This window comes from Salvia hispanica, chromosome 3 (assembly GCF_029641045.1).
Source record: "Salvia hispanica isolate PSC_SH4W2 chromosome 3, Shi_PSC_v1, whole genome shotgun sequence".
Taxonomy (NCBI): Eukaryota; Viridiplantae; Streptophyta; class Magnoliopsida; order Lamiales; family Lamiaceae; genus Salvia; species Salvia hispanica.
The window spans coordinates 12,591,176-12,618,491 of record NC_142694.1 but is presented as its reverse complement, the minus strand read 5'-3'; the positions used below and the strand labels follow the sequence as shown (position 1 = coordinate 12,618,491).

Below are 27,316 nucleotides of genomic sequence, written 5' to 3'. Positions count from 1 at the left end.
AAGGTCTACATGCCACATCACTTAGACATAAATTTGGCAATCTTATATCTAAATTGGATGTATCCATTTAATCATTTTATGAAGAGTGTAATAAATTAAATATAGAAATTATATCATATAAACTATTAATTGACATTAATATAATAGTACAATTTATATATGCATATTGTATCATAATATAATAATAATATACACATAAAAGTAATTGTTTTAGTATTTATATACATAAGAAAAAAAATCATATTATTATGGATAAGATCTTTTTTAATTGTTTTTGTATTTATATATATAAGAAAATATTCACATAAATAAAAATTATGAATGCAAGTTATATTTTGTAAGTTATATATTATAATTTTCGTTATATTTATTAGCATGTAAAAATGAAGAATTTTTAACAAAATAAAAATAAAAATGAAATATAAATATAATTTTAAAAATATTATTATTTTATAAAAGAGATGTCTTGTAGTATATTAGTACTATTATAATTTTCATTAGATTTATTAGCATGTTAAAAAATCAATAATTTTTAACACAAGAAAATAAAAATTAAAAAATGAAATATTAATATAATCTAAAATATTATTATTTTATAAAAGAAATGTCTTTTATATTAGTACTATTATATATGAGATGAATATACATATATAAATTGTACTAGTATATTAACGTCAACTCATTTTTCATATAAGTGTAATTTCTATATTAAATATTATTAAACTTTCCATAAAATGATTAAATGGATGTATCGAAATTTACCTTAAGTTCCTAATTTATGTTGAAGTGATAGTGGCATATGGACCCTTTTTATTCCAATTGTAAAAGAGTTATTGGTGAGACACGCCAAATTATTATGCCACCATGGTGTGGAAAGACCATGGAATTTTTACTCTTAATTGGGAGGCGTTCGGTTTGCAAGATTGTATCTGTGATTAAATTTGTAGTGTGTTTGGTTCAAAATATCCAATCCCACAACTGAATCCTAGATGGATAATCATGGGATAATTAGTCATAGCTAACTCCATATGAGTAAAATAATCTCACAACTCAATCCTAGATTATATCTTGATACTATTTTATCTTGGAAACCGAACACCCACAATAAACCATATTCCATTAATTCCTGAAAAATAGTCCACTTAATACTCCTCCATTGTTATTTAAAGTGGAGAGAGAGTAAAGTAACATAATAATTAATGAATAATATAGAGAATAGTTTTCACTACTGTGTTGTTCTTTCTTCTATTTTGCTCTCTCTCATTTTTAACAATTTATTAGTATCATTTTTTCAAAATAGATGCAACAAATAAATGCGTCAACACTAATAAAACAAGGGGAGTATCATTTTCATATTTTTCTTGAAATTAGTCTACTTAAATTTTTGATAATTTTTCACTTGTTATAAGATGTGAAACATTACTAGCTAACAATAACTTTTTCTTTATTTGTTTTCATATTTTACCAATTTTGCATTACAATTAATATAATTTTCAAATTCTATATTTTAAAAGAAAGTAACGAGTTCTATTTTAAAAAGGCCGTAACAAGTGCATGCTAGGGGCGTCCATAAATTTGATATGCATAAAATTCGTCGGATAAATATATAAACCCAAAATTTGAAATTTGGTTATCTACGGAATTCAAATCCATGATCATGCATTTATGCAACAACATGATGAGTCCATACTGTAAATCTTCATAATTTAAAGGGTGAATGATTTGTAGTTTACGACATAAAAACTAAGTGTTGCATAACACTAGCATCCATTCCCAGCACAGCTTTCATCACTTAGCCATAAGGCTCCGCACAAGATCAAGGATTTCACGTCGCATGTTAGACACAAGCAACGGAGTCACTTGCTCTTTGATTGTCGAAAACCACAAGTCCTGCATATCCTTTGGTGCCTCGCTGACGTACCAGGCACAGATTGATCTTGAAATGGCTGTGACATACAGGCCACAATCATATCCATTCACTTGCTTTGGGGAACTCGGGCAGTCCACATAAGTGGCTCCAGATGCTGTATACGAAACTACAGCTTTGTACACCCTCTTAGCGTCTGCATTATTGAAACCTACTTGGCTGCTGTCATGATGCACAAAGGCATTAGTTTGTCTCTCAAATGCGAGTAGGCTCCAATGACTCCCGCCTTCTGCCCTAGTCACATCTTCGTTGTCGTTGATTGGGAATATTATCAACTTTCTTATAGACAGATGAAGGGGCTCTACGAAATCTTTGAGGCTTGCACTGTCCGGGCACTCTTTTATCCAGAAAGCAATTGAAGGTGGCACCAGGAGGATGTCCTCGGACGTATAGCAGGATGTGAGGTAGCTAAAGTAGAATTCGATTATGCGATCATTGAGAAAATAGGGGCCACTCAGAATATCAAGATCTGACCGCCTCAGAACAACATCATTGTAGCTGAGTATTTTGTCGTTGGCCTTTCCTTTCTCCATGTCCAGGAGATTGTTTAACACCTGAAAGTAAAATACTAAGTTTTACATACAAGAATAACAACACCTGAAAAGAATTTTGCAAAGACAAAAGAGACCAATTACTGTTCTTCAAACCGTGGCATTACAGAAAATGGGCAGACTGTCAGTATATCAATTTTGACTTTTATACAAGTTGCCAATTTGCATTTTGTTTCAATTTATGGACATGAATAAGTACTTCAACTACAAGGTGCTTAGCAGCAGACATCAGTATCATTTCAATTAAATTTCATAATCTCCTCATGAACCATAAGCTTACTGGACAATATGTATGTTCTGACAAGCAAGAAAATAGACTAAAACCTGACCATATTAATTCTCTTAGAGCAACAAATATATAAAGTCTCATCATCATTCTACAGGGAAATATTGGAATCATATACACCAGTAATGCTGCATATATTCTAAGGAGAGAATGTTGTTCTAATGTTAATTCTGACTGTCAGGTCTATCCACCCGATTACTAATGGAGTACAGCATAGCATGCATTAACATAAAGACCTATAAAGTTATTACTTTATGATACCACTGAAACCCACACTATCACCACAGTCAACTAGGCAAAATACAACACAGGGTGGATTCTCTTTGGTTGTAAATTTATCACGGTTAAGGAAGGAGAAGAAAATTCACACCCTTTAATTCCTCCTTTCTTTTCCCCCCTTATTGATAAACAAAATCCACCCTTTCTTGTTCCCTTTTTTCATTCCAATGAGGGAAAGTATTATCACATCGATAACTTCAGCATTTTTTTCATTATTGAAGTGAAAAGCATGAATAAGAAAGGTATACTTTTCTATATAGATAAGGAGGGAAAATAGATGAGGAATTTTACAGGGTGAGGATTTTCTTTTCCCTCCTTTTCCCATTATAAATTTACAACCAGCAAAAATTTACCATAAAAGTTTTTACAACATTATGAGTACATGAAAAAATATGTTTTAAAAAGAACTGGAAAGATCAATGCAATAACTGAGTAGCTTTGCTCAGGTTTGTGTTAACTCTGATGCCCAGCCCCTTGAATTCTTATTACTATAATTTATAATGTGTATGCCCATGTAAATATTACTCCATATTACTACGAAAATACTGCACAGATTATGATCCTAGATGATTTTTGTAGCATTTATTTGATCAAAATACTGCTACTGCCAGACTAAAGCCAAAGTTGACTACAATAATAATACTATCTTAGTTAAGCTGCAGGATTATATCAATAGTCAACTGCAATAGCTCTCAGCAACAGTGAAATGAACACTAACCAACCATCCATTAATACAGAATAAGTCAATAGCAAACAAATACGTGAGCACAACTGTGAACTGTATAAGCAAGGAGTAGCATAAGATACTTATGATGCTTAGTAAAGTTCACCAGATTGATGGAATTCCTCAAATCAGCTTATCAAATGAATGAATGATTACTGTAAATTCCACTAAATACAACATTAGTTTCACATTCCAGTTCATGATAGTCAGTATCATACTAGCAATTGTAATTAACAGGACCACACACAGACACAGTTATACTGACATTTCCTTGAGACATTTTCCCAAACATGTTGCAGTCAAAATAGAATGAGCACATAAATATTACTCCATAACGAACCAACAACAGATCTCACCTCAGCAAATTATGTAGGGTAAAGATGACTGGACTTCGGTAAGGAGGTACAACTGTTAGGGCCGCCGATTGAGCGGAGAACGATAGTGCGTTTGAGCTAGGAGAAGAGAGGAGACAATAATGAGTAGCTAGTGATAGCTTAAAAAACGTTGACACGATTTTCAGCTCCCTTCTTTACACGTACTCGAGCTTCCAACCAATCCAGCTGTATTGCAATTTGCAATTGCAACCGCTTCTCTCTCTCCGGTTCTGCCTTTTGCTCCACGAACCAGACTATCACCTGCTTCCAAAATGAGCAGAAGAAAGGAAAGGAAACGGCGAGTGAAAGAGGTAACTCACCTAAGTATGTATCTACTGCAGTCTTCACCATTATTGTATTTTCCCTTTGACTTTTTCGTTTTTTATTAAATTTATCCACTTTTAAAATATTTTTGATGCGGTTTAAACGATTTCTTTTGCAATTATTAAAATTTTATTAGTATTAAATATATTTCCTTATAATATTATTTTTGCAATCATGTTTATTATAGAGAAAACTGCAAAATAAATAGTTTGCATATATGCGTTTATCTTATGAAAATAAATATCATCAAGTGTCTTTAGAGTTTAGACAGATTTTATTTCATTTGAGTATTTTTTTCACTTGACACTAGCTTTTCTCCATTTTGCAGTATTTTGACATTATTATTATGCTATTAATTAATACTCTGTACTTACTAATTTATTGAGATAATTTAAATGTAACTATTATATCATAAATATATAAAAAAAATATTTGTTACTATTATTTTATAAATTTATGACTAATTAAGAAATTTTAATACTACTATAATTTATGCATACAGTTAAATATAATATAATAAATTACTATAATTGCGATCATATTTATTATTGCTAATTACTAGTATGTTATCGATTAATACTAATTTAATAAGAAAATTGTAATATAATTACTGAAAATAAGAATTGGTAAAAAAGAATACAAATAGTAACAATGATTTTATCACTGCTCTTGAAGTACTTAATTAGCGTAGCAATTATATTAAATAATTAGAAATTGTAATAAATTTTCTTGTTTTTTCAAAGAGATAAGTAGTCTTTTTACCCTTTACTTATAAGATAAATAAATAGTTTATGGGAAATCATATTTCAACAATTATACTATCTGCAGTCTGTAAATATAAACGTGTCGTTAATTTTTATCAACACTTTGTTTCCTGATTTTATTGAAACGTCCAACTTAAATGAACAAGTTAACCACTTGGACTTTACACGTTTCGGCGACTTTAAAAAGTGTAGGAGCACCGTGGCGTAAACAGTATTTCAATCTTCAAATTTACTCATCCTCTTCACGACTTCACCCCCTTACCCCCAACCCCCATTAAAACTGAAAACGACACCAAAAATTCTCACATGGCAGTTGCCTCCTCCTCCTCCTCCACCACCACTGCCATCAAATTCACTCACAACCGATACACATAACTCAAATCTCCCGCCCTTCCAACTCTCTCTTTCTCTCCCATACACTCTCACACGCAACCGAATCTCCATTTTGTTATGCTAATTTGATCGAATTCAGATCTGAACGAGGAGGCGTCACAGCGACCTATTGTGATCCGTACGTTATCAACCACAGCGGCGCCTTGAGGTGATCGGAGAATGGAGTACATCGACAGATTGCCGAGCATGGATCTGATGCGCTCCGAGAAGATGATGCTGGCTCAGCTTATTATACCCGTCGAGTCGGCTCACCGCGCCGTATCCTATCTCGGCCAACTCGGTCTCCTCCAATTCCGCGATGTGAGTTCAGATCCTTTGTTTTACTAATTGCCTCTCTGCTTTTCTGTTTACACTTGTAATTACTTGCTTAGCGGCTATTTGTTGCTGGCGAATTTTAGTTTTTGGATCCGCTGGTTTATGTAGGTGGAGTGAGGAATGATCTAGTGTTGCCACTGATGTCTAGCTTGTTAGGATAGTAGGATTGGTTTTTTCTTTCATTAAGTTGCGCTTCTAGCAATTTTGCTTCGTATCCAATATATGCATCGCTGATTCAGGTTACATGCTTGTCAGCTTAGTTGCCTGGGAACGGTTGGTCACATTGACAGGTTTTAAACAGCAAGCAATTAATTGATAATGTGATCTAGACACGCACAATTTAGAAATTCAGTGCACATGCCATCTAGCTTGTTTGGATTTGTTTGTTATTTAACATTGTGTCTGAAAAACAAAATCTGCGCATAGCTGGATTGCCTGTGGTGTTTCTAGTAATTAGTAGGACACGATATAATACAATATTGTTATGCTAAGGATGATGTAAAAGTAGCTTCTCATGGGCTGTTCGATTCTTGCGGCAATTAATAGGCATTTGATATCTAAAAAGGCATATATAGGAGTATATATTGGTTTTCTTACTCGAATCACCATATCTTGGGATGTAACTGGGCAGCTGCTCTGGATTCTTCCGACTTGCTTGATTGATGTCTTGCTATAGTTGATCTTGTTTACTTTATGTTTTGATCATTATTTAAAATCCATTCACCTGTATTATTTTTAATTGGCAGTTAAACGATGATAAAAGCCCTTTCCAGAGAACGTTTGTTAATCAGGTGACATTCATGAATTCCTCTTGGTCTGATTCATTGATTTATGATACCTATGTTACTCGTCCATTTTCTGTGTTTGGCAACTTACATTTGATTTATGATAAATAGGCTCTCTAATGAAGTAATTTCCCTATGAATACAATGTAAAATTGCAAATCAATTGGTAGAAAAACAAATAGGCCACTAAAAACATTGCCCGAAGCATGTTGTTAGAAGAGCATTGTTGCATTAGGGTTCTGGAGACTGCTTTCAGTTTGATTTATTGTATTTGTTAATGTATATTAATCCTTAATATGTACCCCACACGCTTTCTCTTTCCATAATCTGTTACTTAAAAAAGTTATTACACATTCTTTATTTCTTGAACACCTTTTGGGTTGGGTTAGAGGTGGTTGTACTCTCAATTCATAAGGCCTATATTCTGGAGAATAGGTGAGCTGATGTACGGTTTTTCAGAAGAGATATCAGTAGTCTAGTCATCACGAAAGTGTTTGCAGTGATTTTTTAGGATATCCTGGTTAATATACTCTTAAGTTATCAGATTGGGGATTAATAATATTGAGTATATCCCATCACACTCATCTTCAGTCCTTGGATTATTCTTGTCTAGTGGAACATTCTAAATGCCTTCTATATAAAAGAAAGAGTGATGAAAAAAAATTAGGGATTTCCAAATTAGGGATTTCCTTCTAGTCAATCTGAAGTGTTTTCTTGTATTTAATCAGAAAAGTCCCGAGGTGATCATTTTCTTTGTCTGAGCTGCTTGTCTCTCATTTACAATCTGGTTTCTGGGATGTCATGTTCTGTTACCAACCTTCTTTTTTTTTGTTAAAATTTCATTTTTGATATCTGGCCCTAGGTTAAAAGATGTGCTGAGATGTCCAGAAAGTTAAGATTTTTCAAGGATCAGATGCATAAAGCTGGTCTAGGGCTATCTCCTCATCCAGCTTCCAATACCGATATTGAATTGGAAGACTTGGAGGTCTGTTTCTTTCTTTCTTTCTTTCAGTTTCCATGACTCTTCTTCTTCTTATTTCTTTTTCTGGTGCCTATTATTATCTCATAACATCACCATCATCTATTTACTAATATCATTATTACTACTAGTGTAATTATTGCAATAAATATTGGTTATCATTTTTGACTGCTTTTATATTTTTGAACTCTTTGACTTTAGGTTGGACTTGCTGAGCATGAGCACGAGTTAATTGAAATGAATCATAACAGTGAGAAGCTGCAGAAAACATATAATGAGTTACTTGAGTTCAAGATGGTCCTACAGAAGGTATATTGGCCAAAGTTGATGTCTTCATTTTCCTTTTCTTTATTTGTGAGCAAAAGATCTTTCTTTTAAAGCTAAAAACTTGAAAAAAAAAATTCACATTGATAGGGTCTAAGACCAAACTGAACTATTGATAATTTTACCCTTATCAAGAAAAACATTACTTACTGAGTTGCTTCAAAAGTGGAGTAGTTCAGAAATTTGATGGTGTTCCATGTGGTCTCTCCTGTTGTGCAATTTTAAACCAACCTAATAATTTCAACTGTTTGGAGGGTCCCATGAGGTTAATCACAACCTTTTCTTTCAAAATGCTGAAAAAATGAGCAATAATCAGAAGACAAGAGGACGATCAATTTACACTGGGGATAAGTAAAACTGATTCAAGTAATTTTTAATCACAGATGAAAAGAAAATTGCTCCTTCTTTTCCAGTGCTAGGAGAAGATAACACCCATTCACAAGGAAAGTACAAAAAGAGAACAGCTAAAACAAAATGATTCACATCTAATTGAGATAAAGGATCATCAGAGCATTCTTCTTGCTTTTAGAACAACGCAATGTAACTGTATTTAGCTTATTGGATCCAATACTCTTCTTTGGAGGACCATAAAACTTTTCATGGTTTCACAATCTTTTATTAGAACAACTTATGCTAGTATCTCTTTTCTCACACCCCATCTTTAAATCTGCTTTTATCATTACCTGTAAGCATTTAATCGGTGATTCCAGGCAGGTGACTTCCTTATGCCCGATGGGAATCATTCTGCAGATCATGAGACAGAATTAGATGAGAATGTCCATGCAAACAATGATTATGCCGATTCAGCATCGCTGCTGGAACAGGTAATTTATAAATTGTAATCTGATGAGACGCTTTTTAAAATACATTCACAATTAGCAAACTATTCGAGTGTACTATTCATGTTGGTTTTATAATTGCAGGAGATGCAACCTGGAATGTCAGACCAGTCTGGTGTGAAGTTTGTAAGCGGTGTCATTTGTAAATCTAAAGCATTGCGATTCGAGAGGATGTTGTTTCGCACAACCAGGGGAAATATGCTTTTCAATCAGGCACCAGCTGATGACCCAATTGTGGATCCTGCATCTAATGAAATGGTCACTGCACTCTTCCCCCTGATAATGTCTACCTTTTCTAATTTGAATACTGAATTCAATTATATATCAGAAAGAAGTTAAAATGCCGCTCCAGAAATTTAAAAATATACCACTATCTATTTCACATGACTAAGCACACGAATTCTAAACCAACTGATTCTATTTATTATAAAAATGCTACATCACTTCCTTATTGTCAGCATATTGTGATACGTAGGAGCTGGGATCACCTTTGTTGAGGGGTCACTACATGTTTTAGTACTGATGATGTGTACCTCTGCATCTGCAGGTTGAGAACATAGTTTTTATGGTATTCTTCTCAGGTGAGCAAGCAAGGAAAAAAATCCACAAAATATGTGAAGCATTCGGAGCAAACTGCTATCCAGTTCCTGAAGATTCAATCAAGCGGAGGCAAATCACTAGAGATGTATGTTGCCAAATAGATTGCTTTTGTTGTTGCGTTTTGGAAATACAGTATCTGTGTTTGATCAGTAAGATGCATGGGGAAAATTGTGTTTGCTTTAAAAAAATGATAGCAATTGATGCGTTGCATTATGTTTTAGTGGAAAATCGATGAAGCATTTAGACAAAGATATACCTGTAGTCAATGTACTGAATACTGCAAATGCTCTACTGAAGTCAATTTGTCAAATCATAGTTGTGAAGTTTTGCTACCGACGTCTCTTTCTTAGGTGGCTTCTGCTTCTCATGTGCAATTTGTTTCATTTTCAGGTTTTGTCGCGCTTGTCTGAGTTGGAAACAACCTTAGAGGCTGGTCTCCGACATCGAGATGCAGCTCTGAACTCTATTGCCTTTCAGCTTACAAAGTGGATGAATATGGTCAGATTTCTTTGTTTGGTTATTCTTCTTTTGAAACTCATTTGACACAACACCATTTTCTTGATTTACTTTCTAGGTAAGAAGGGAAAAGGCTATTTATGATACATTAAATATGCTGAACTTTGATGTCACAAAGAAGTGCCTGGTTGGTGAGGGTTGGTGTCCAATATTCGCAAAAACTATGGTAGTATTTACAGTGTACTGTTGTTACCAATTTGAGATAAAACCTAGAGTAAGTATTTTTTTATATATAATTAGTGACAGGGGCATATTCCATTATATTGCAGATTCAAGATGCTCTGCAACGCGCAACTTTTGATAGTAGTTCACAAGTGGGTATAATATTTCATGTGATGGACTCAATCGAATCACCTCCAACGTTCTTCAGAACCAATCATTTTACAAATGCATATCAGGAAATTGTTGATGCGTATGGGTAAGTCATGCATAGTCATAATTCTCTGGACTAAAAATTTTCTCTGGTATCTTCGTACTCTATTTAGTATATGTCCTTGTTTATTTTTTTAAAGTATATGTGTTTATATAATAAGAGGCTGTTTGTTTGAGATTTCTGTAAATTAGGATATCGGTAGTTGAGATAAGTTGTTTAGGGTGAAAGGATTTGATGGTTAACATTAGCATTGATTTTTCCAATTTGGGGAGAGAGATTTGACTGTGGATATCGATCTTTTTTTGATGAAGTTGCTCGAAAATTTTATGAGCGAGTAAAACTAATACTCCCTCCATCCACGAAAAAATCTAATTAAGCCATTTTGGGATGTCCATAAAAGATAGTCTCATTTCTAAAAATGGAAAGTTTATCACTCATACTTTACCTACTTTTTATCCTCTCTCTCACACTTTACCCACTTTTTCTCCTTCTCTCTCTTATGTTACCAATTTCTCATTAAAACCTGTGTTGTCCACATATGAGTATTTTTTGTGGACCAGTATGTGAAAACTGAGTAACTACATTGGACAATATGATATTCCCAGTATGCGTTTCTCCACTTGCTATGCAAACCTGTGAGAGGATCTGTATAGCTGTGGGTTTTCTACATTTAACTGTTTACGTGTGATGAATTTTACCTTATATTTATTGCTCTTAGGTAGGATTCCTTCATTTCATATAGTAGTTTTTTGGGAAGCCAGTACTTTATATGAAATGATATTTCACTCTATATATATTAAATGCTAAATGGCTAGACACTGATAAAAGCCCTTTACATTGCAGAGTTGCGAAATATCAGGAGGCAAATCCTGCGGTTTATACTGTCATTACATTTCCTTTTCTTTTTGCTGTGATGTTTGGGGATTGGGGTCATGGTATATGCTTACTGTTAGGAGCTTTAGTCCTTATAGCTCGCGAGAAAAGATTAGGTTCACAGGTATGCAATAATATCCTTTTCTCTTTTTAAAGAATTTATTTTCTATTTAAACATATATGTTCACACAAATTGTGGATGCAATATTGTTAAAAGTTCATAAAATTTCAAAAATAAGCTATTTCTCTTTGTTGAACCTGAAGTTAAGATGGGATGGTATATATCAATATATCATGAAACAAACTGTTCTGGTTCCTGTTCTTTATCTAGTCATGCAGTTAACTATTTGTATCTATATGACATGCATAGGGTGCATGTACTGAGTACTGACCTTGAAATAAATAGAAGGTTATTTTGTTGGGCTTGGTTACATTTATTGTTGGCAGGGAACTCGATTTTATATTTTAGCAGATTGCAACAACGTTTCTGTATAGTTTAAATATGAAGTAGATTGTGCAAAAGTCCCTGCAGCTGGGACAACGTCTCCTGAAAGAATATAAGATTCTTGTGTCAAAAATTGTTACAAGCCTACAAAATTTATTGGTCTGACCGTCTGATACATTATAAGTATGTTTTAGCTCAAAGGAAAGTTATAGATGAAACATGGAAAGAGAGAAGCTAATAGATGTAACAGATTACCCTAGGTATAGACTTGTAGATGTAAAAATAAATTTGGTGACTGTCGATTTAGCCATTTTATGCTTATGGCGAGGTCGTACAATGCTGGAAGGCAAAGTTCCTTCCTAAGAATAGAAGGTGTATAAGTAATGAGGACAATTGACCCACCACAAGTTTTTACTTATTTACGATGGCCAGGCAAAGTTATCTCCAGCGATGTGTCTTCTGCTTCATTGGCTTACACATGACTATTTTTCTTAAGCTTTCTTCTTCCTAATTGTTTTTTTCTACCAGAAACTCGGCAGCTTTATGGAGATGCTATTTGGCGGTCGATATGTCCTCCTTCTGATGGCTCTGTTTTCAATCTACTGTGGATTTATATACAATGAATTCTTTTCCGTTCCTTTTCACATATTCGGTAGTTCTGCCTACAAATGCAGAGATGCTACATGCAGGTAAGAATCTGCAGTTTCATTTCTCTGAGAAAATATTGGGATTGATATATCGAGAGCTGAATACTTAATACGCTTCCTTGGTTTAGAATCTGATAGCTATAAGGTTATGAAGTTTTTTGTGCAGCAGGCTTTGATAAACAAATCAGGTCTATTAAGAAAACTGGCTCTCTTTTCAGAATTTAGCTTATACACGTGTCAAAAGCATTTACTTTTGTGAAATATATTTTGAAATACAGTTAAATGATCCTTGTCCATATAGGTGTCATTTTTATTTTCATGTAGTCTAAGCAATCATTTAGTATCCAGATTTAAAATTAGTAAATGGAGTTTGCGTATCTCAGGAAACAGGCTTCTGAGGTTTTGTTTTCTATATCCCATCAGACTATGTAAATTTTTTAGGAAACTCTGTAGCTCTTTCTAATAATTCCGTGCCCCTCCTTTGGGATCGCTGCCATATACTTTGACCATCATTAAGAATTAATCCTTTTGTTATAAGTCATGTTGGTCTTTGTACTTGAAAATTTCGCAAATCTCATTCTCGTGCTCCTCGTTACGCCTTATCAGCGAAGCAGGTACAATCGGTTTGATTAAAGTTGGGGATACATATCCATTTGGCGTGGACCCAAGTTGGCGTGGAAGTCGTTCTGAGCTGCCTTTCTTAAACTCTCTCAAGATGAAAATGTCTATTTTGTTTGGTGTGTCACAGATGAATTTAGGAATTATAATAAGTTACTTCAATGCACGCTTCTTCAAGAACTCAATTGATATCAAGTATGATCTCTCTCTCTCTCTCTCTCTCTCTCTCTCTCCCTCTCCCTCTCCCGCTTCCATACATGCTGGCAATCATTGAATAATCTACTGGTTATAGATGGTAAATATGTTTTGCTTTGGTACCAGGTACCAATTTGTGCCGCAGATGATCTTCCTTAACAGCCTTTTTGGATATCTTTCTCTTCTCATTATTATCAAATGGTGCACCGGTTCTCAAGCAGATTTGTATCATGTGATGATCTATATGTTCTTGAGCCCCTTTGAAGATTTGGGGGAGAATAAGCTGTTTTGGGGTCAGGGTGTGCTTCAGGCATGACTAATATTCAGTCTTTCTTTGATTTTGCTATGTATGTAAATACAATAAAATAAAGTTTAACTAATGTAGATCACTGATAAAATTTAACAGGTTATATTGTTGCTCGTAGCTGTTATTGCTGTCCCGTGGATGCTATTTCCAAAACCCTTTATTTTAAAGAAACTTCATACTGAGGTAGCCCCTGCACTCATTGTATGTGTTATTTCCCTTAAACTGCTTTTCTTATCTTTACCTTACCCGTCCTGGTAAAGTTTGGAAATTATTTCCTCTGAAAACTCTTTAAAATTGCACCCTCTTTCTTTCACTGGCACCACTGCTGCAGCCTATCTTCTATCTTCCAGTTTTTACTTTCCAACCCCCCCACCCCCCCCAAAAAAAAATAAAAAAATAAAAAAATTGAAGGGAGCAACAAAATTGTGTGTGTTCTACCTTAGTCCGTCTTACATTCAACCAGACTATTGTAGTTCCTGAGCCTGAGCATCTTGGAACCTTTGACGCTTGACTAACATTGCCATATTTCTTATGCTTAACTAAGAGATTCCAAGGCCGGGCATATGGAATTCTTGGGACCTCTGACATGTATAGTGACGAGGAGCCTGATTCTGCAAGACACCCTCATGGTGAAGAGGAGTTCAACTTTAGTGAGGTCTTTGTTCATCAAATGATTCATTCGATTGAGTTTGTACTGGGTGCAGTTTCTAATACTGCATCATATCTTCGTCTGTGGGCACTGAGGTACACTGATTCTAATATGCTGTTGGTGCATATTATTCCTCAATGGCTTTGTAATTGTAATCCTTGTTTTGTAACAGTTTGGCCCACTCAGAATTATCAACTGTTTTCTACGAGAAGGTTCTCCTGCTTGCCTGGGGGTAAGTTTATGCATATCGTATAAGATTGAACAAGCTGCATAACTCTTTTAGTGCTGTTTTTTTATCTGAAAAATCCCATCCAATTATGCCAGTTTTATTTTCATTAAGTTTACGTGATATATTCTCATGTTAAATAGTTGAAGTAAAACCTCTGGCAATCTTGTATGCTAGGACTGTAAAGTTCGCCTGTTAATGTTAACAGATGAATCTTCTCAAGTTTCGTTTTGTTTGCTTTGCTCTTAAAATAGCAACACTGTGTTAAATATTTTCTTATAACAGAGATATAACTCCATCTCAAATATTTGCCTTCTAAGATTTTCTGATGCGATTGTAATGATGCAGATACAACAATTTCATGATACGTCTAGTGGGGCTGGCAGTTTTTGCATTCGCAACGGCATTCATACTACTTATGATGGAAACTCTTAGCGCATTCCTCCATGCCTTACGTCTACACTGGGTGGAATTTCAAAACAAGTTTTACAGTGGGGATGGATACAAGTTCAAGCCCTTCTCCTTTGCCTCACTAACAGATGAAGATGAGTAGTCCTTTTTTCCCAATTTTTTCGAGGCAGCAGGAAGAAGAAGAAATTTTGCAGTCGTGACAGGCGATGATGATGATAATAGTATGGTGTGTGGAGAGTCGTTTGCTTGTTTCTTTAACATGATACTACTAGTTTATATTAGAGTTCTAATTGTGAGCCTTGACTCGAAAAATTCTTAGATGCAAAGCCTCTCGCGGGATTAGGGGATTAAGATGTAAAGAAGGACCTTCTATACGTAGATTATCAGCCTTTTTTTGTTCTTAACAACACCCATATTTGTACAACTTTTTATACAGAAACTATTGCTCAAATACTTGTAGACTATGTAACCAAACCATTTTGGTTTATCTTTTTTTTGCTCTTATTAAATAAATTATTTATAGTCTTTGAATTCTTCAAAGGTTTTTGTTGTCTGCCTTTTCTTGTAATTCTACAACATATAATAGTATTTTTAACTATCCACCGATTCACGTTGGCAATTCCAAATGAATGAAGAATTCTACTTTATAGTAACATAGTTTATATATTCAATCAATGATAATATGCATGCGTATGATATAATCCTCAGTCCCAAAAAAAAACAATTTACTTTTATCTTTTAGGTCCATACTCTTAAAATTAATCTACTTTCATTTAATAAGTTGTTTTTATTAATAATTTTTCACAAACAATGCTTTAATAATTTTTATTTTATCTATATTCTACTACTTATCAATTTTGTATTAAGATATGTGATATTCTCAAATTCTTTATTTAGTACTACTATTTATATGTTCAACTAATTAAATTATGTATATTTCCATCTACACTAGTGCTCATGAACAAGTAGTAGTATTATCTTAGGCTTATCATATGTTAGATAAAGTACAAATAAGTAATAGTGCTAATAATAAATTCCATAATTATCACGCTTATAAGATACTCCCTCTGTCCCATTTAAAATGAAACGTTTTCCTTTTTTGGCTGTCCCATTAAAAATGAAACGTTTCCTAAAATAGAAATAACTTTCTCTCTACTTTTTCATCCCTTTTACTTTACTCTCTCTTTATTAACTCACAAAACAACACTACATAAAATCCCGTGCCGATTTCTAAATGTTTCATTTTAAGTGGGACGGAGGGAGTATTTAATTAAACATTAAAAAAAATGTTTATTTATTACTCTTCATATCCTGTAACATAGCAACGGTACAAGCGTACAAATACGCAAGCGAATCCTAGGCGAGTAACATCACGCGCTTCACTGTTGAGATTACCGCCTGCCTTCATTTTGAAAATCAGTTCGCAGAGTTCGAACTTTGCATACCGGGATCTGGAAATCGCACTTCTTCTCCTTCCAACAATTCCTCAATCAAACGTTACATTTTATGAATAATCTCTTAGCATATCAGTTTTGCTCCGTCAACGCGCCGCAGGAAATAGGGGAAACATGCGCTCGGATTCCAAAAACCGACTCACCGTCCGCAACGCGCCGCGTGCTCCCTCCGTCGGTCAGATTTCCGTTTTCTGTACCTTTTTTCCTGCATTGTCTTCTCGCTTCCAAATGCGGATTTTGCCAATTTTGATCCCGATGCAATAGTAGCTTCTAAGTGTCAGGGTTTCAGTTTATGCATATTCGTTTATGCGAGTTGCTAATTGCTTCGTCTGTATTCGTGTGTTCCTTTCAACTTGGATTGAGATGATCGATTTCTCATTTCCTGCTTCAATTTTTGGACGAAAAGATTAGATCGAAACTTATTGCAATGATGGAAAATTGTGGTGTTTTACACAAATAATCACTCATAAATTGGTAGTGGAATTTAATAATTTGTATTCTATGTATGGATTCAAGCTGATATATGCTTCTGTGTACGGTATTAAACTGATATAGGCTTCTTATTCTGCTTGTTTGTTTATCCATTACCTTTTCTTCCATCTTGCAGATGCTTTAGAAAATGCTCAGGGTTTAGCAAGCCCTTGTTCCATATCTAAAGAGAGGAGCTGTTCCAAGGATAATATCAGTGTAAATAAATCTGGAACTTCAAGCCTTTGTTTGGAGCCACAGCAGATGAAAAAGAGGAAAAAGGGAGGGAAATGTAATTTGCGGAAAAGTCTAGCATGGGACAGAGCCTTTTCAACTGAAGAAGGTGAGCAGATTTACTATGCATCTATCTAATTTTCCACATACACTAATCTTATATAAATTACATAAGTTTGCATTCACTAGGAATGAGGCAATACTTTTAATCCCTTTGTTCTCTCCTTAGGTGTATTGGATCCCCTAGAACTGTCTGCCATAAGTGGTGTATCTTGTAGAGCTGGATTAACTTTCATAAGTGAAGGTACTCCTGTTAGTTCCGGCCAAGATGAAGAATTCCATAAATATAAGGAAAATTATCAGTCATCACCAATGCTTGATTTCTCTTCCTCCAACCGTACGACATCAACATCTCTGGTCAGTTATCACTAGATCATTTTTCTCTTTCTAATGGTTGGAAGTTGGCTTTCTAATTCTATTGGTCTTTCAGGCTTTACAGAAATTCTCAACTAATTCAGGCATCAAACTTCAGTCAAAATATATCGACTGCCCTCGACCTTTACCTTCACCATCATATCCTTTGGTTATAGTGCATAATGAATCTAGGATTTTTCTTACTTTCACCACTCATTTCCTGACAAAAGTTTGAAGTACACTATCCTTAATATCTATGTACATTAAAAAGGCCGGCAAATGCAAGTGTCGGGAAAACTACAAGCAAGGAATCAAAGCTGCCCAAAGTTCCTGGCTTGAAGCCAAGCCTCAGTCCAGCTTGTGCTACAATTAGGAGTACTATACCCAGAGGGAGCCATGTTAAGCACAACCGGATAACTCAACCAGGTAACTGCATATCGAATCTCACTTGTGTTTGATAATTTTTCTGAAAAGTCTAGAACAGCTATGTTTGTCTTCATTCTGTTTATCCCCTTGAATACTGGATCATTTGCTTTGGTCATTTAGAAACTTTCAAGTATTAGTAAATCTTTGTATGTAGAAGTATGGTGCACAATATCTCACTTCTATTTTTCTCATGCAGATTTTAGCATACAGAGAGACGCGGAACCAAAGAGCTCCCTGAAAATTTGTAATGACACTCAAAACGCATCAAGAGCTGATATTCCTCAATCAGCCAACCATTCAGATGGAAATTTGGTAAAAACCTGACTGCTGTATATAGAAACTCGCGAAACCAAAACTGCTTCAACTAGTTCCCTGAATTCAGCTAGAAACATTGGCAGCAACTTCCACTAATCTTGCCATTCTGCTCGATTACTTCCTTCAAACTTTATATGATGTTAATATTGCAGGACTTCTCATCATTCAATAGGAATTTATCCATCAATACAAGTCTAGTGACAATTGGAAAAGCCTATAGTTCCGCTTCAAAGATGACTCCAAGCAATTTGACTCAAATCAGGCTAGAGAACTCATGTGAGAGCCAACGATATGATTCAGCAACTTTTTCTCAGAATGCTCAAAATAATGCTAAAATTTTGCATCCTTCGCAAAATCAAACGATGAGGCCATCAGGTCTGAGAATGCCATCACCATCTTTGTCATTCTTCAGTCAGGTAGTTTTGACTTCAGTTATCCAGTAGAGCTTGAAAATAGAATAGAGAAGTATTAGTCCATATTTGCTTCCTATTGTATTGCTAATTCTCTTAGCTAATGCAGCCTAAACCTTCTGTATTCCGGAATTTGCCATCACGAGATACTGAGTCATATTTTAATTTGTCACGGAATCCTGGAAGTTTGAGGTTGCAAGGCAACTTGAGCATAACAACCAAGTCACATGATGCGGTTTCAGATAGCATAATCAGCAGAAGTAAGGGAATATTCTCCCGATCAGAGTCTACTACAGCAGTTCATGTCTGTGATTCTGATTTATTGAAACCAAACGTGGAGGTGGGACTGAATGTCATTTCTACATTTTTAATTCTCAGCCCATTGGTAATGAGATAAGATTCTTTGACACAATTATAATTGTTTTGAACAAATTCAGGGTCCTTTCAAGAAAACAATGCCTGTGAAGGAATCTCATGGGGACGCTGAATCGCGGAAGATCGGCATTGAAGTTCCTTCACGAAATGGAAGTTGGGAACAAGCAATTCTCAATAATTCTATAGATGATTGCCCTGTAAAAGATGAATCATGTGGAATTGAATGGAGAAATGCAGAACTAGGATCAAAACAGAATTCTGCTATTTTGGAATCTCAAACATCAAGTGCAATTGATGAACAATATGACAAGAAAAATATTCTGGCGATTCTACATAATGCACAGTTGGATTGTGATTCCACACAATACACAGATACATTTTATGACAGAATGCAAAATATTTCGGCAATGCAAAGTGATTGCAGAGAAAGCAGCAAACAAGATTCCCATGAAGCTCACTTAGAGAAAACTAATCCATTAATTAGTTCTCTTGGAGAGAATGAAAGAACTGACTCGAACAGTTATAGTGAAAAGGAAATAGCAGGTGAGCAAATGGATGTATCCCAGCAAGGAATTTACTGCAGGGAAAGTGTGAAAGCTTTGGAAAGGGGGGAGACTGTCAATGGAAGTCCAGCCAACCCCGCAGCAGAGCTCCATATGCTAAATTCTGTACTTGCGTCGACTGTTGAGGACTGCAAAAATTATGCAAAATTCAAGCACGAGATTGGTAATGACTCCTGCCAACCCTGTGAAGGTCCAGAGGTTCAACATTTTCATCAAACTGAGATGGAGTCAAAACAAATTGGGAAATTGGATATAAGAGACAGGTTATTGGCTGAAAAACAACAGTGTCTTCAGAACTCGAAGCAGGAAGAAAATGTTGGTGAACTTCTGGATGTAGTCTCAGACAGAAAAGATGGATCGAAAATGGTTGACACTGAGATTCCATTGTCTTTATCTCTGGATAATAGACAAAGAGACGATCTAGGTAAAGAGAAAGCTATAGCACAACCTCTCAGAATGGTGGAGTGTGAAAATCCGTCACACTGTCTTCATCAGGACACTCAGAGCATAGAAAGTAACGACTTCCCACTTCCTCAAAATACGACACAATTGTCCCCGGAGGATACTGGTATAAAGACAGAGAAGGTCCCGTGTTTACAAGTTAGTTATGCAAACAATGAGCTGACCACAACAGTGTCACTAAAGAATTGTGAATCTGAAATTGGTAACCTTAGTGGTACAAAGGAGCCATGGACTTTGGTGGTGCAGTCATCAGAAAGCGAAATGTTGGATAACTGCTGCTTTCAACCATCAGAGTGCCTGGCCTTAGCTGGGGATGAGTTTGTTGCAGAGAATCTTGTCTGTACTGATGATTACATGAAGGCAGAACATCTTCCTGATGTATGCTCTGCAGTTAATGCTGTTGAGAGTGTGGAAGATTCTATTACAGGTCAAAATGTAATATTGAAAAGCGTTTCAAGAAATTCCACTCCTGCAAAGGAATCACCTTTAAAACTTGAAGCTTGTAACGATGAAGATGAAACTGGAGGTGGTACTGCAGATGCAAAGGAATCACCTTTCTCTCACACCAATAAGGTTGAAGTTTCTGAAGATGCTAGTAGTTCTCTCAGTTGTCTTCGTCCTAAGTGGGACCATGACACGGTTGAAACCACATTGCTAACAGAGTAAGTGTTATCATTTTTTTCTATTTGCTTAGTTTTATATCTTCCATGTCAAACTGTTGTGGATCAAAATCTGTGGGTTTATCTGCTTGACAGAAATAAGCATGGGGATGGTCTTGAAGAAAAGAAAAATCTCTTGCTTGTTATTCCTCCAAATGCTATACCGTTTTCTGATGAATGGTTGTCTGCCATGGAAGCAGCGGGAGAGGTAAGTTTATGCTTCATCAGTGCAATGCCACCCAGAATGATTAAGTGGAGCCTGTTTCTTTTCTATTGTATCTAAGAAAAGTGCATATGGATATTCCATAATTATGAACATAGTGTTTCAATCTAGACAAATGGTCAGTACAGGGTGTAGTATTTGCTGAAAGAAATAAAATGAATATTGGTAACTTAAAGGTTGTGGATGCTCAGATTGTTGGTTAATTGGCTTGAAAATGCTACCCGCCGTTGCTTAAATTCATTTTCTTGAAGTTTCTATGGAGTTGTTGACTCTAGCAATTAGATATCTTGTATTTGAACTATTCAATTATGCAACTATTTGCAGGATATTCTCACAAGGAAGAGTGGGGCGGTTCAAAATTCACCTCCTGACAAATCTCTACCTGAGCCAAGCCCATGGTCACCGGTATTTGTTTGATTTTTATCTATTCTATGGATGCTATGCAGTCTAATATAGCTAATGATGTGTGTCAAAATCCTGAACATGCACATATTTTCAAAATGGTAGGAAAATCAAGAATATAAGGGATATAAATGTGGTCTGTGGAGGAAATACCTTTCAAATCTCTAATGCGTTTTGTTTGAAATGAGTTAAAATCATGGTTTGTCCAAAAAAATGACTAGACGAAATCTTTAGTTCTAGCAGATACTTATTGGATAGATATTGCACCCTCGTGAAAATTTGAGTTGAGAACGTAACGTTTGCTAATTTTTAACCTCAACAGAGAATTTGTTAATTTCACACTCCTGAGTCATGTACGATAATTTTCAGGTCAAAAAGAAAAACAATCAGATTGGACCATATGACTGCACGAAGAAAATTACTGCGGCGTCCGATTCTTAACCACATGATAAGGTTAGTCAGAAATTCAAATTTCTGATTGCAAGTGTAGTTACTGATCTAGAAACTTTGTAGGCTAGTTGATTACTGAAACTTCTTTCTGCACGAAGAAGTAAATCACTTATATGAGTTTGATGCTACACGTTATCTAACAAAACAATTTCTGATTGCTATGTATCAATGTTTTATTCAACTCCATATTGAAAGGTTAGAGAATTTCTTGTCTATACTGCCTATGTTGAAAAATGTTCAGTTTTCCACAGCATTGTACTTTCCAGTAATGATGTCTTTTTTTTTGTTAACAATGTGAAGTAGTGAGGAAATTATCTAGGAAGAATTTTCTTTGCAGTCAATCTAATAGTACGTGGTCCTCTTTAAACTGCGTACAAAAAATATACGTCGATCAATTGTGTAATAAGAAGAAAAAGCAAAAACAGAGAGAGAAAAAAAAAGTGCATTAATAATTAGGGGGGAAGAAAGGTGAGTGAAACAGTGATGCAGTAGAAAAAGAAACTATTGTACCAAAAAGGAATGTAACAATATTTGTACAGCTAGTTGAACTCGTTAGCCGAAATGGAGAGTACTAGTGATTGTTAATTAATGTAGTTTCAACAAATTGTAATGGTATTTCTCATTCAACATAATTTGGCTAGTGTTTAACTATAAACATTCTATTTATCATTATTTTAGTCACAACATAATTTTGACGTTGTTATAAGTTATAACACCTTACTCCAAAGCCGCCGAATCCGCGTGAGAGTATCCTTGACCCACTTATATCCGAAGAGTATTACACAGCACGTTATGAAAACATTTCGGAGGAACCTAATTCCCAAGAAACCGAGAGATACGGCGACGACCACAGTTTTGATTTCGGTAAGTGATCGTGTTTGTGTATCTGGCACAACGATCAACACTGAACCTCCAAAGCTGACTGCAATAGCTGCCAGCGACACCCACACTGCATAGGGGGAGAAATTCAACAGAATACCCTTCCCAAATCGCTGTGGCACGGTGACCATGAAGATTGTGATGAGAGATGAAACGAAAGCTGTGGTGTTTGCTCGTATCAAGTGTTTGTATATCTTGGGATGAGTAGTTGCCATCACAGCCTCTCCTGCTCTGTGTGATGACGTGTCCTCCTGCCACACCCCTCCCGGGGGACTCACAGCCGCCTGGAACGCCATTGTAGCGATCAAGGCCATCACCACCATTGTCTGCTCTCTCTTCTTTGACAGCGTTTCGAGCATCGCTGGATTCGACCAGGACCAAGCTGATGGTGGCATTATTGATACCATGGCTTTAGTCATTTCTTCATCACAGCTCTCTTCCACTAGTTCCACTGCTGTTTTGCCCATTGAATTCATTGATTTCTTCTCTACTTTATTGATCCCCACCAAGTACATGATCACCTGGGATATTTCAATTGGTTGAGTGTTGAATAAGAAAAAAAAAAAGAAACATGCAGCAATCAAATTTCAAGCAAAAGAAATAATGGTTACTCAACTTGTTTGCTCCTAGCAGCCCAATGCAACAGTGTCTCCCCATTAAGTTACCAATATTCATTTTATTTCTTTCAGCAAATGAGAAGTATACATTCTCAATATACTTTTCTCCCTTGGAGATGCTCTAAGGAGAGAGGTATGTGAGAATGTATTATACCTTTTTCCATTTTGAAGAGGTGTCTTTACCTCTCCATTAATCGAGAGGTAAAATCTTATAATTACTATATTTGTCTTCTTTTCATGAAAAAGAAGGTATTACGCTTTATGTTTTTTAATGCATTTTGTATTATTATTTTATTGATTGATCTTTCGAGTATTTTTTTCCTTTGGAACATTTATTTTTTAAAAGAGTATATTTCACTTTATGAGTAAATAGATAATATACCTTTTTCATTTACTGATTGAAAATGCTCTTATAAAAGTTTTTTATATTTTTAGAAATATTCATCGTGCAACGTGTGAAGCAGGAAACTAGGCATTAATCTTCTTCTAAGGTAAACCTAATTAATTAATAATACATCCCTTTAAAAGCATTCTAACTTTGTATTGACATTTTAAAGTGATTTTATTAACGTTTTTAATATATTATATTGATAAAGTAATAATTAATTATAAAATAATTGTGTTGATATTTTTAATCTATTATATTAATGAATTAGTAATTAAATAAATAGTACAATTTGATAGTTTATTTTACGTATTGAATATTTTCAACAGCAACATTTCAATCATTGCATTCATTCAAATTAAATCACTTGTCGCTTAAAAAAATCTCCCCTCCCCCACCCCCACCCCCTTTCGAAGGAAACCACATGTTGAGAGATAAGGTTGCCCACCATTGGGACATACAAGTGTTTTTTTTTTAAGTAACTCCTCATTCATTCAAATTAATTAATCACTTGTCGCTTAAGAAAATTCTCCCCTTCCCCACCCCCTTTCGAACTAAAGAGAACCACATTTTGAGAGATAAGGTTGCCCACCATTGGGCCATATACAAAGGGTTTCTTTTTTACTAATTCCTAATTCTATTGTTAAGAGTCTCATTTATTTTTGACATAAGAGTTAAAAATTATTAAAATAATAACAAAATATGAATTTTATTTATATACTTTAATTTTAAATGAAGAAGGAACTAAATGAGTTAATAGAATGTAAGGCTTTATTCCCATTTATAGTAAAAATGAACCGCAAGATTAAAATAGAAAAACAGGATATCTAACTACGGTCGGAGGGTGTAGTTCGTTCATCACTTTACATATACTAATATATATATGTACGGAGGTGTGATCTGTTGCTAACTTTTTTAAGTTGCTAATTCTGCTAACTCATAAATGCAATGTATTAAAAATATCGACATAAACTTAGTTGATATTTAGTACACTATAGGTTGTTCGATTGGCAAGATTATATCCCGGGATTAAATATGTAGTTTGTTTGGTTCATGATATTAAATCCCACAACTCAATCCTAGATGAATAATCATGTGATAATTAGTCATAGTCAACTTCTTCCAATTAATATAATCTTATAATGCAATCCTGAATTATATCTTGGTATTATTTTATCTAGAAAACCGAACGCCACTTGTGTTGATGTTGATATTTAAAGTGTTCGCGCTTACATTTTTAATATACTACAGTGATGAGTTAGTAACAATTTAAGAAAAGTCAGCATTATAACGCACCCTTGTATTATGTGCATTATAATGCACCCTTGTATATATGTGTGTGTGAGAGATAGATATTTCAAAATTTACAAGCTCGTCTTTGAAAAAAGGAGTGAAAAGAGAAACAAAAAAAAAATAATGGCCGGAGAAGGAGCACAAAAGCAACTCTATGATGCTGCAAGAATTGGAGATTTAACAGCATTCCAACAACTGCTCCAAAGAAATCAACATTTTCTTGATGTAGTTTCATTTCCATGTCTGAAAAATGTGTTACACATAGCAATAAAGCAGGGAAAAGAGAGCATTGTGGAAGAGGTGTTGAAGATCGACCCTGAGCTAGCTCTCGATGTAGACTCCAACAACTCGTCATCTCTCCACATTGCAGCTGCAAAAAGGAACGTCGAGATCACGAAAAGATTGCTATCAGTAGCCCCGGAGATGTGCTGGTGGAGAGACCGCCATGACATGAACCCAATCCATTTGGCAGCCATGAAAGGGAATGAGGAGGTGTTGAAGGAGATGCTTCAACTGGATCTTGCTCCTGCTCGGGAAAGAGCCCATCGCGGCCAGACCGCGTTGCACTTGTGCGTCAAACATTGTCAAATAGAGACATTGAAGGTTTTGGTTGAGAAGATGGGAGACCTAGTGGAAGCAAAGGATGATGATGGGGAAACACTCTTGCATTTGGCTGTTAGATCCAATCGACTTGAGGTAAAACTAACCGACATTTTGTTTAATTTTTCAATATAGCTGGATAATTCTTTGTGGGGTTTGGACGTTTTTCCTTGATGTGGGTTTAGATATATTACTAGGTCAGTTAAATATGATAAGTTCATTTATTACACATGTGTTTTAATTAGGAGGAGGAGAAGAAGACTTGTAATGTTACTTTGAAAGTGTAATAGTAGTTTGATAATTAAGGTCATTATATATGTTCGATTGTTGGATTTTGATTGAGTATGTATTAGTAGATTTTCAGATTTTTTTAATTGATTGAAATTGGTTAAACTTGCAAAATGGCTAATTAATCAACTTAGTAGTAGATGACAAGTTTAAACAAAAAGCATATATAATTCAACTTTAAGTACTAAACCGAGTAATGAAATTTCAGATTGTACGGTATTTGGTGGAAAGTAATAAAATAAAGAGGCTAGAAACAGATTCGACGGGCAAAACAGCACTGAGTATCGTGCCTGGAGACACAAGTAGAGATTTCGAAATGAGAAGACTGTTGAGTAGTATCTCTTCTCTTTCAGCCGAGAGATTACCCAAGATGACCGACATAACAATGGTGGTGGTGGTTCTGATAGCCACCATGGCGTTCCAGGCGGCGGTCAGTCCCCCAGGGGGTTTGTGGCAGGACGGCACGTCATCAGGCAAAGCAGTGATGGCAACTACTCATCCCCGGATATACAAACACTTCATTCGTGCTACCACCACGGCTTTCATCTCATCCGTCTTCACAATCTTCCTCATCAGCACAGGCGCGCCACAGGAAGAGCTGTTCTTCCTGGCGATCGCCACCTATTCAATGTGGGTCTCGATTACGTCTATTGGAGTGAGTTATGGGATTTCATTAATGATGACCGATCCCATGGAAACTAAATCAGTTGGACAAATTGTGGCCATAGTCGTCTCTTCCTTCTTCATCGTCTTTATATTACTCTTTGCTTACTATCCCATTCGAAGCTTGTTCCAAAGAGTCCGCAAGATCTTCAAACGCTTCTTCAACGATCACTATTGGCTCTGACCTTATTAATGTTAAATAAGGAGGCGGGGGGAAATATATTTCTTCCTCCACAATTAGGTGTCTTCTTTTTTCTAAACATGTGTTTTATAAAATGTTACCGGAGAAGTGACATTCTTATTTGTAGACACAAATTCTTATCTTGGCAGGCCTCCTCGCCCATCTAATTCATGACCAATCGTTGGCTCTAGTAGTCTACTTAATTTTTATCCAAACTGGTTACTAGTATATACTACTCCAACAGTCCCTAAAAATTTGACACATTTCACTTTTACCATTTTTAATAGTGGATCCTATATTCCACTAACTCTTTTCTTTCACTTTTACCATTTTTAGTAGTGGACCTTACATTCCACTATCTCTTTACACTCACATTTTATTATAAAACTAGTAATATATAAAAGTAGGACCTACATGCCACCAACTTTTTCAACTCACTTTCTATTACATTTCTTAAAACTCGTGCCGGGTCAAATGGTGACAAATATTAAGGACAGAGGGAGTAGTAGTACTTACTTAATTGGACTAACCAAAGAGTGCATTGTTCGATCAAATGCTAGAGGCATCACGAAAGGACGTTGAACGCGCTTTTACACCGCACTCATGTTGGGTGCAGGGACAGATCTAACATGTATCAAGAAGGGGCAAATGCCCCTCCTCCATTTTCCTCACATATATAAAATATAAAATTTATTTAGTTTAATTTCTCACTAATTGCCTCATCTAAAATACTTGAATTTTGCCTATGTATATTTTTTTGCTCCCCTCTATATAAATTTCTGGCTCCGCCCCTGATTGTGTGTCGTCAAAGGTCTGTCTCGTATGAGGTGT

At 35.4% G+C, this 27,316-nt stretch overlaps 4 protein-coding genes and 1 long non-coding RNA gene across 5 annotated transcripts; 3 read left to right on the top strand and 2 right to left on the bottom strand.

Annotated features, from left to right (window-relative positions):
- Positions 1-1,607: 1,607 nt before the first annotated feature.
- LOC125211186 (Cysteine proteinases superfamily protein) lies at positions 1,608-4,464 on the bottom strand. Its single transcript, XM_089067357.1, has 2 exons — positions 4,124-4,464; positions 1,608-2,481 (listed from the first exon to the last, which is right to left on the bottom strand). Exon 2 carries the CDS (start codon positions 2,458-2,460, stop codon positions 1,789-1,791), a length of 672 nt encoding a protein of 223 aa, XP_088923483.1. The 5' UTR covers positions 2,461-2,481; positions 4,124-4,464; the 3' UTR covers positions 1,608-1,788.
- Positions 4,465-5,480: 1,016 nt separating this feature from the next.
- Positions 5,481-15,249, top strand: VHA-A1 (vacuolar proton ATPase A1). Its single transcript, XM_048110937.2, has 18 exons — positions 5,481-5,922; positions 6,684-6,728; positions 7,585-7,707; positions 7,903-8,010; positions 8,736-8,849; positions 8,949-9,122; positions 9,412-9,549; positions 9,855-9,962; positions 10,039-10,146; positions 10,250-10,398; positions 11,197-11,350; positions 12,200-12,360; positions 12,925-13,131; positions 13,258-13,441; positions 13,538-13,621; positions 13,983-14,182; positions 14,260-14,319; positions 14,662-15,249. The coding sequence occupies exons 1-18, from the start codon at positions 5,782-5,784 to the stop codon at positions 14,864-14,866; spliced, it is 2,463 nt and encodes an 820-aa protein (XP_047966894.1). The 5' UTR covers positions 5,481-5,781; the 3' UTR covers positions 14,867-15,249.
- Positions 15,250-16,095: 846 nt separating this feature from the next.
- Positions 16,096-21,792, top strand: LOC125211216 (uncharacterized). The gene is made up of 12 exons (XM_089069240.1): positions 16,096-16,353; positions 16,786-16,989; positions 17,110-17,297; positions 17,371-17,455; positions 17,559-17,720; positions 17,917-18,032; positions 18,188-18,451; positions 18,555-18,785; positions 18,883-20,507; positions 20,601-20,712; positions 21,052-21,132; positions 21,499-21,792. The coding sequence occupies exons 1-12, from the start codon at positions 16,293-16,295 to the stop codon at positions 21,568-21,570; spliced, it is 3,201 nt and encodes a 1,066-aa protein (XP_088925366.1). The 5' UTR covers positions 16,096-16,292; the 3' UTR covers positions 21,571-21,792.
- A 381-nt stretch (positions 21,793-22,173) lies between these two features.
- On the bottom strand, positions 22,174-23,197 carry LOC125211218 (uncharacterized). The gene is made up of 2 exons (XR_016137362.1): positions 23,075-23,197; positions 22,174-22,979 (listed from the first exon to the last, which is right to left on the bottom strand). It is a non-coding gene; the product is annotated as an uncharacterized LOC125211218 (long non-coding RNA).
- Positions 23,198-24,818: 1,621 nt separating this feature from the next.
- On the top strand, positions 24,819-26,675 carry LOC125212322 (uncharacterized). The gene is made up of 2 exons (XM_048112450.2): positions 24,819-25,449; positions 25,850-26,675. Exons 1-2 carry the CDS (start codon positions 24,877-24,879, stop codon positions 26,486-26,488), a joined length of 1,212 nt encoding a protein of 403 aa, XP_047968407.1. The 5' UTR covers positions 24,819-24,876; the 3' UTR covers positions 26,489-26,675.
- Positions 26,676-27,316: the final 641 nt, after the last annotated feature.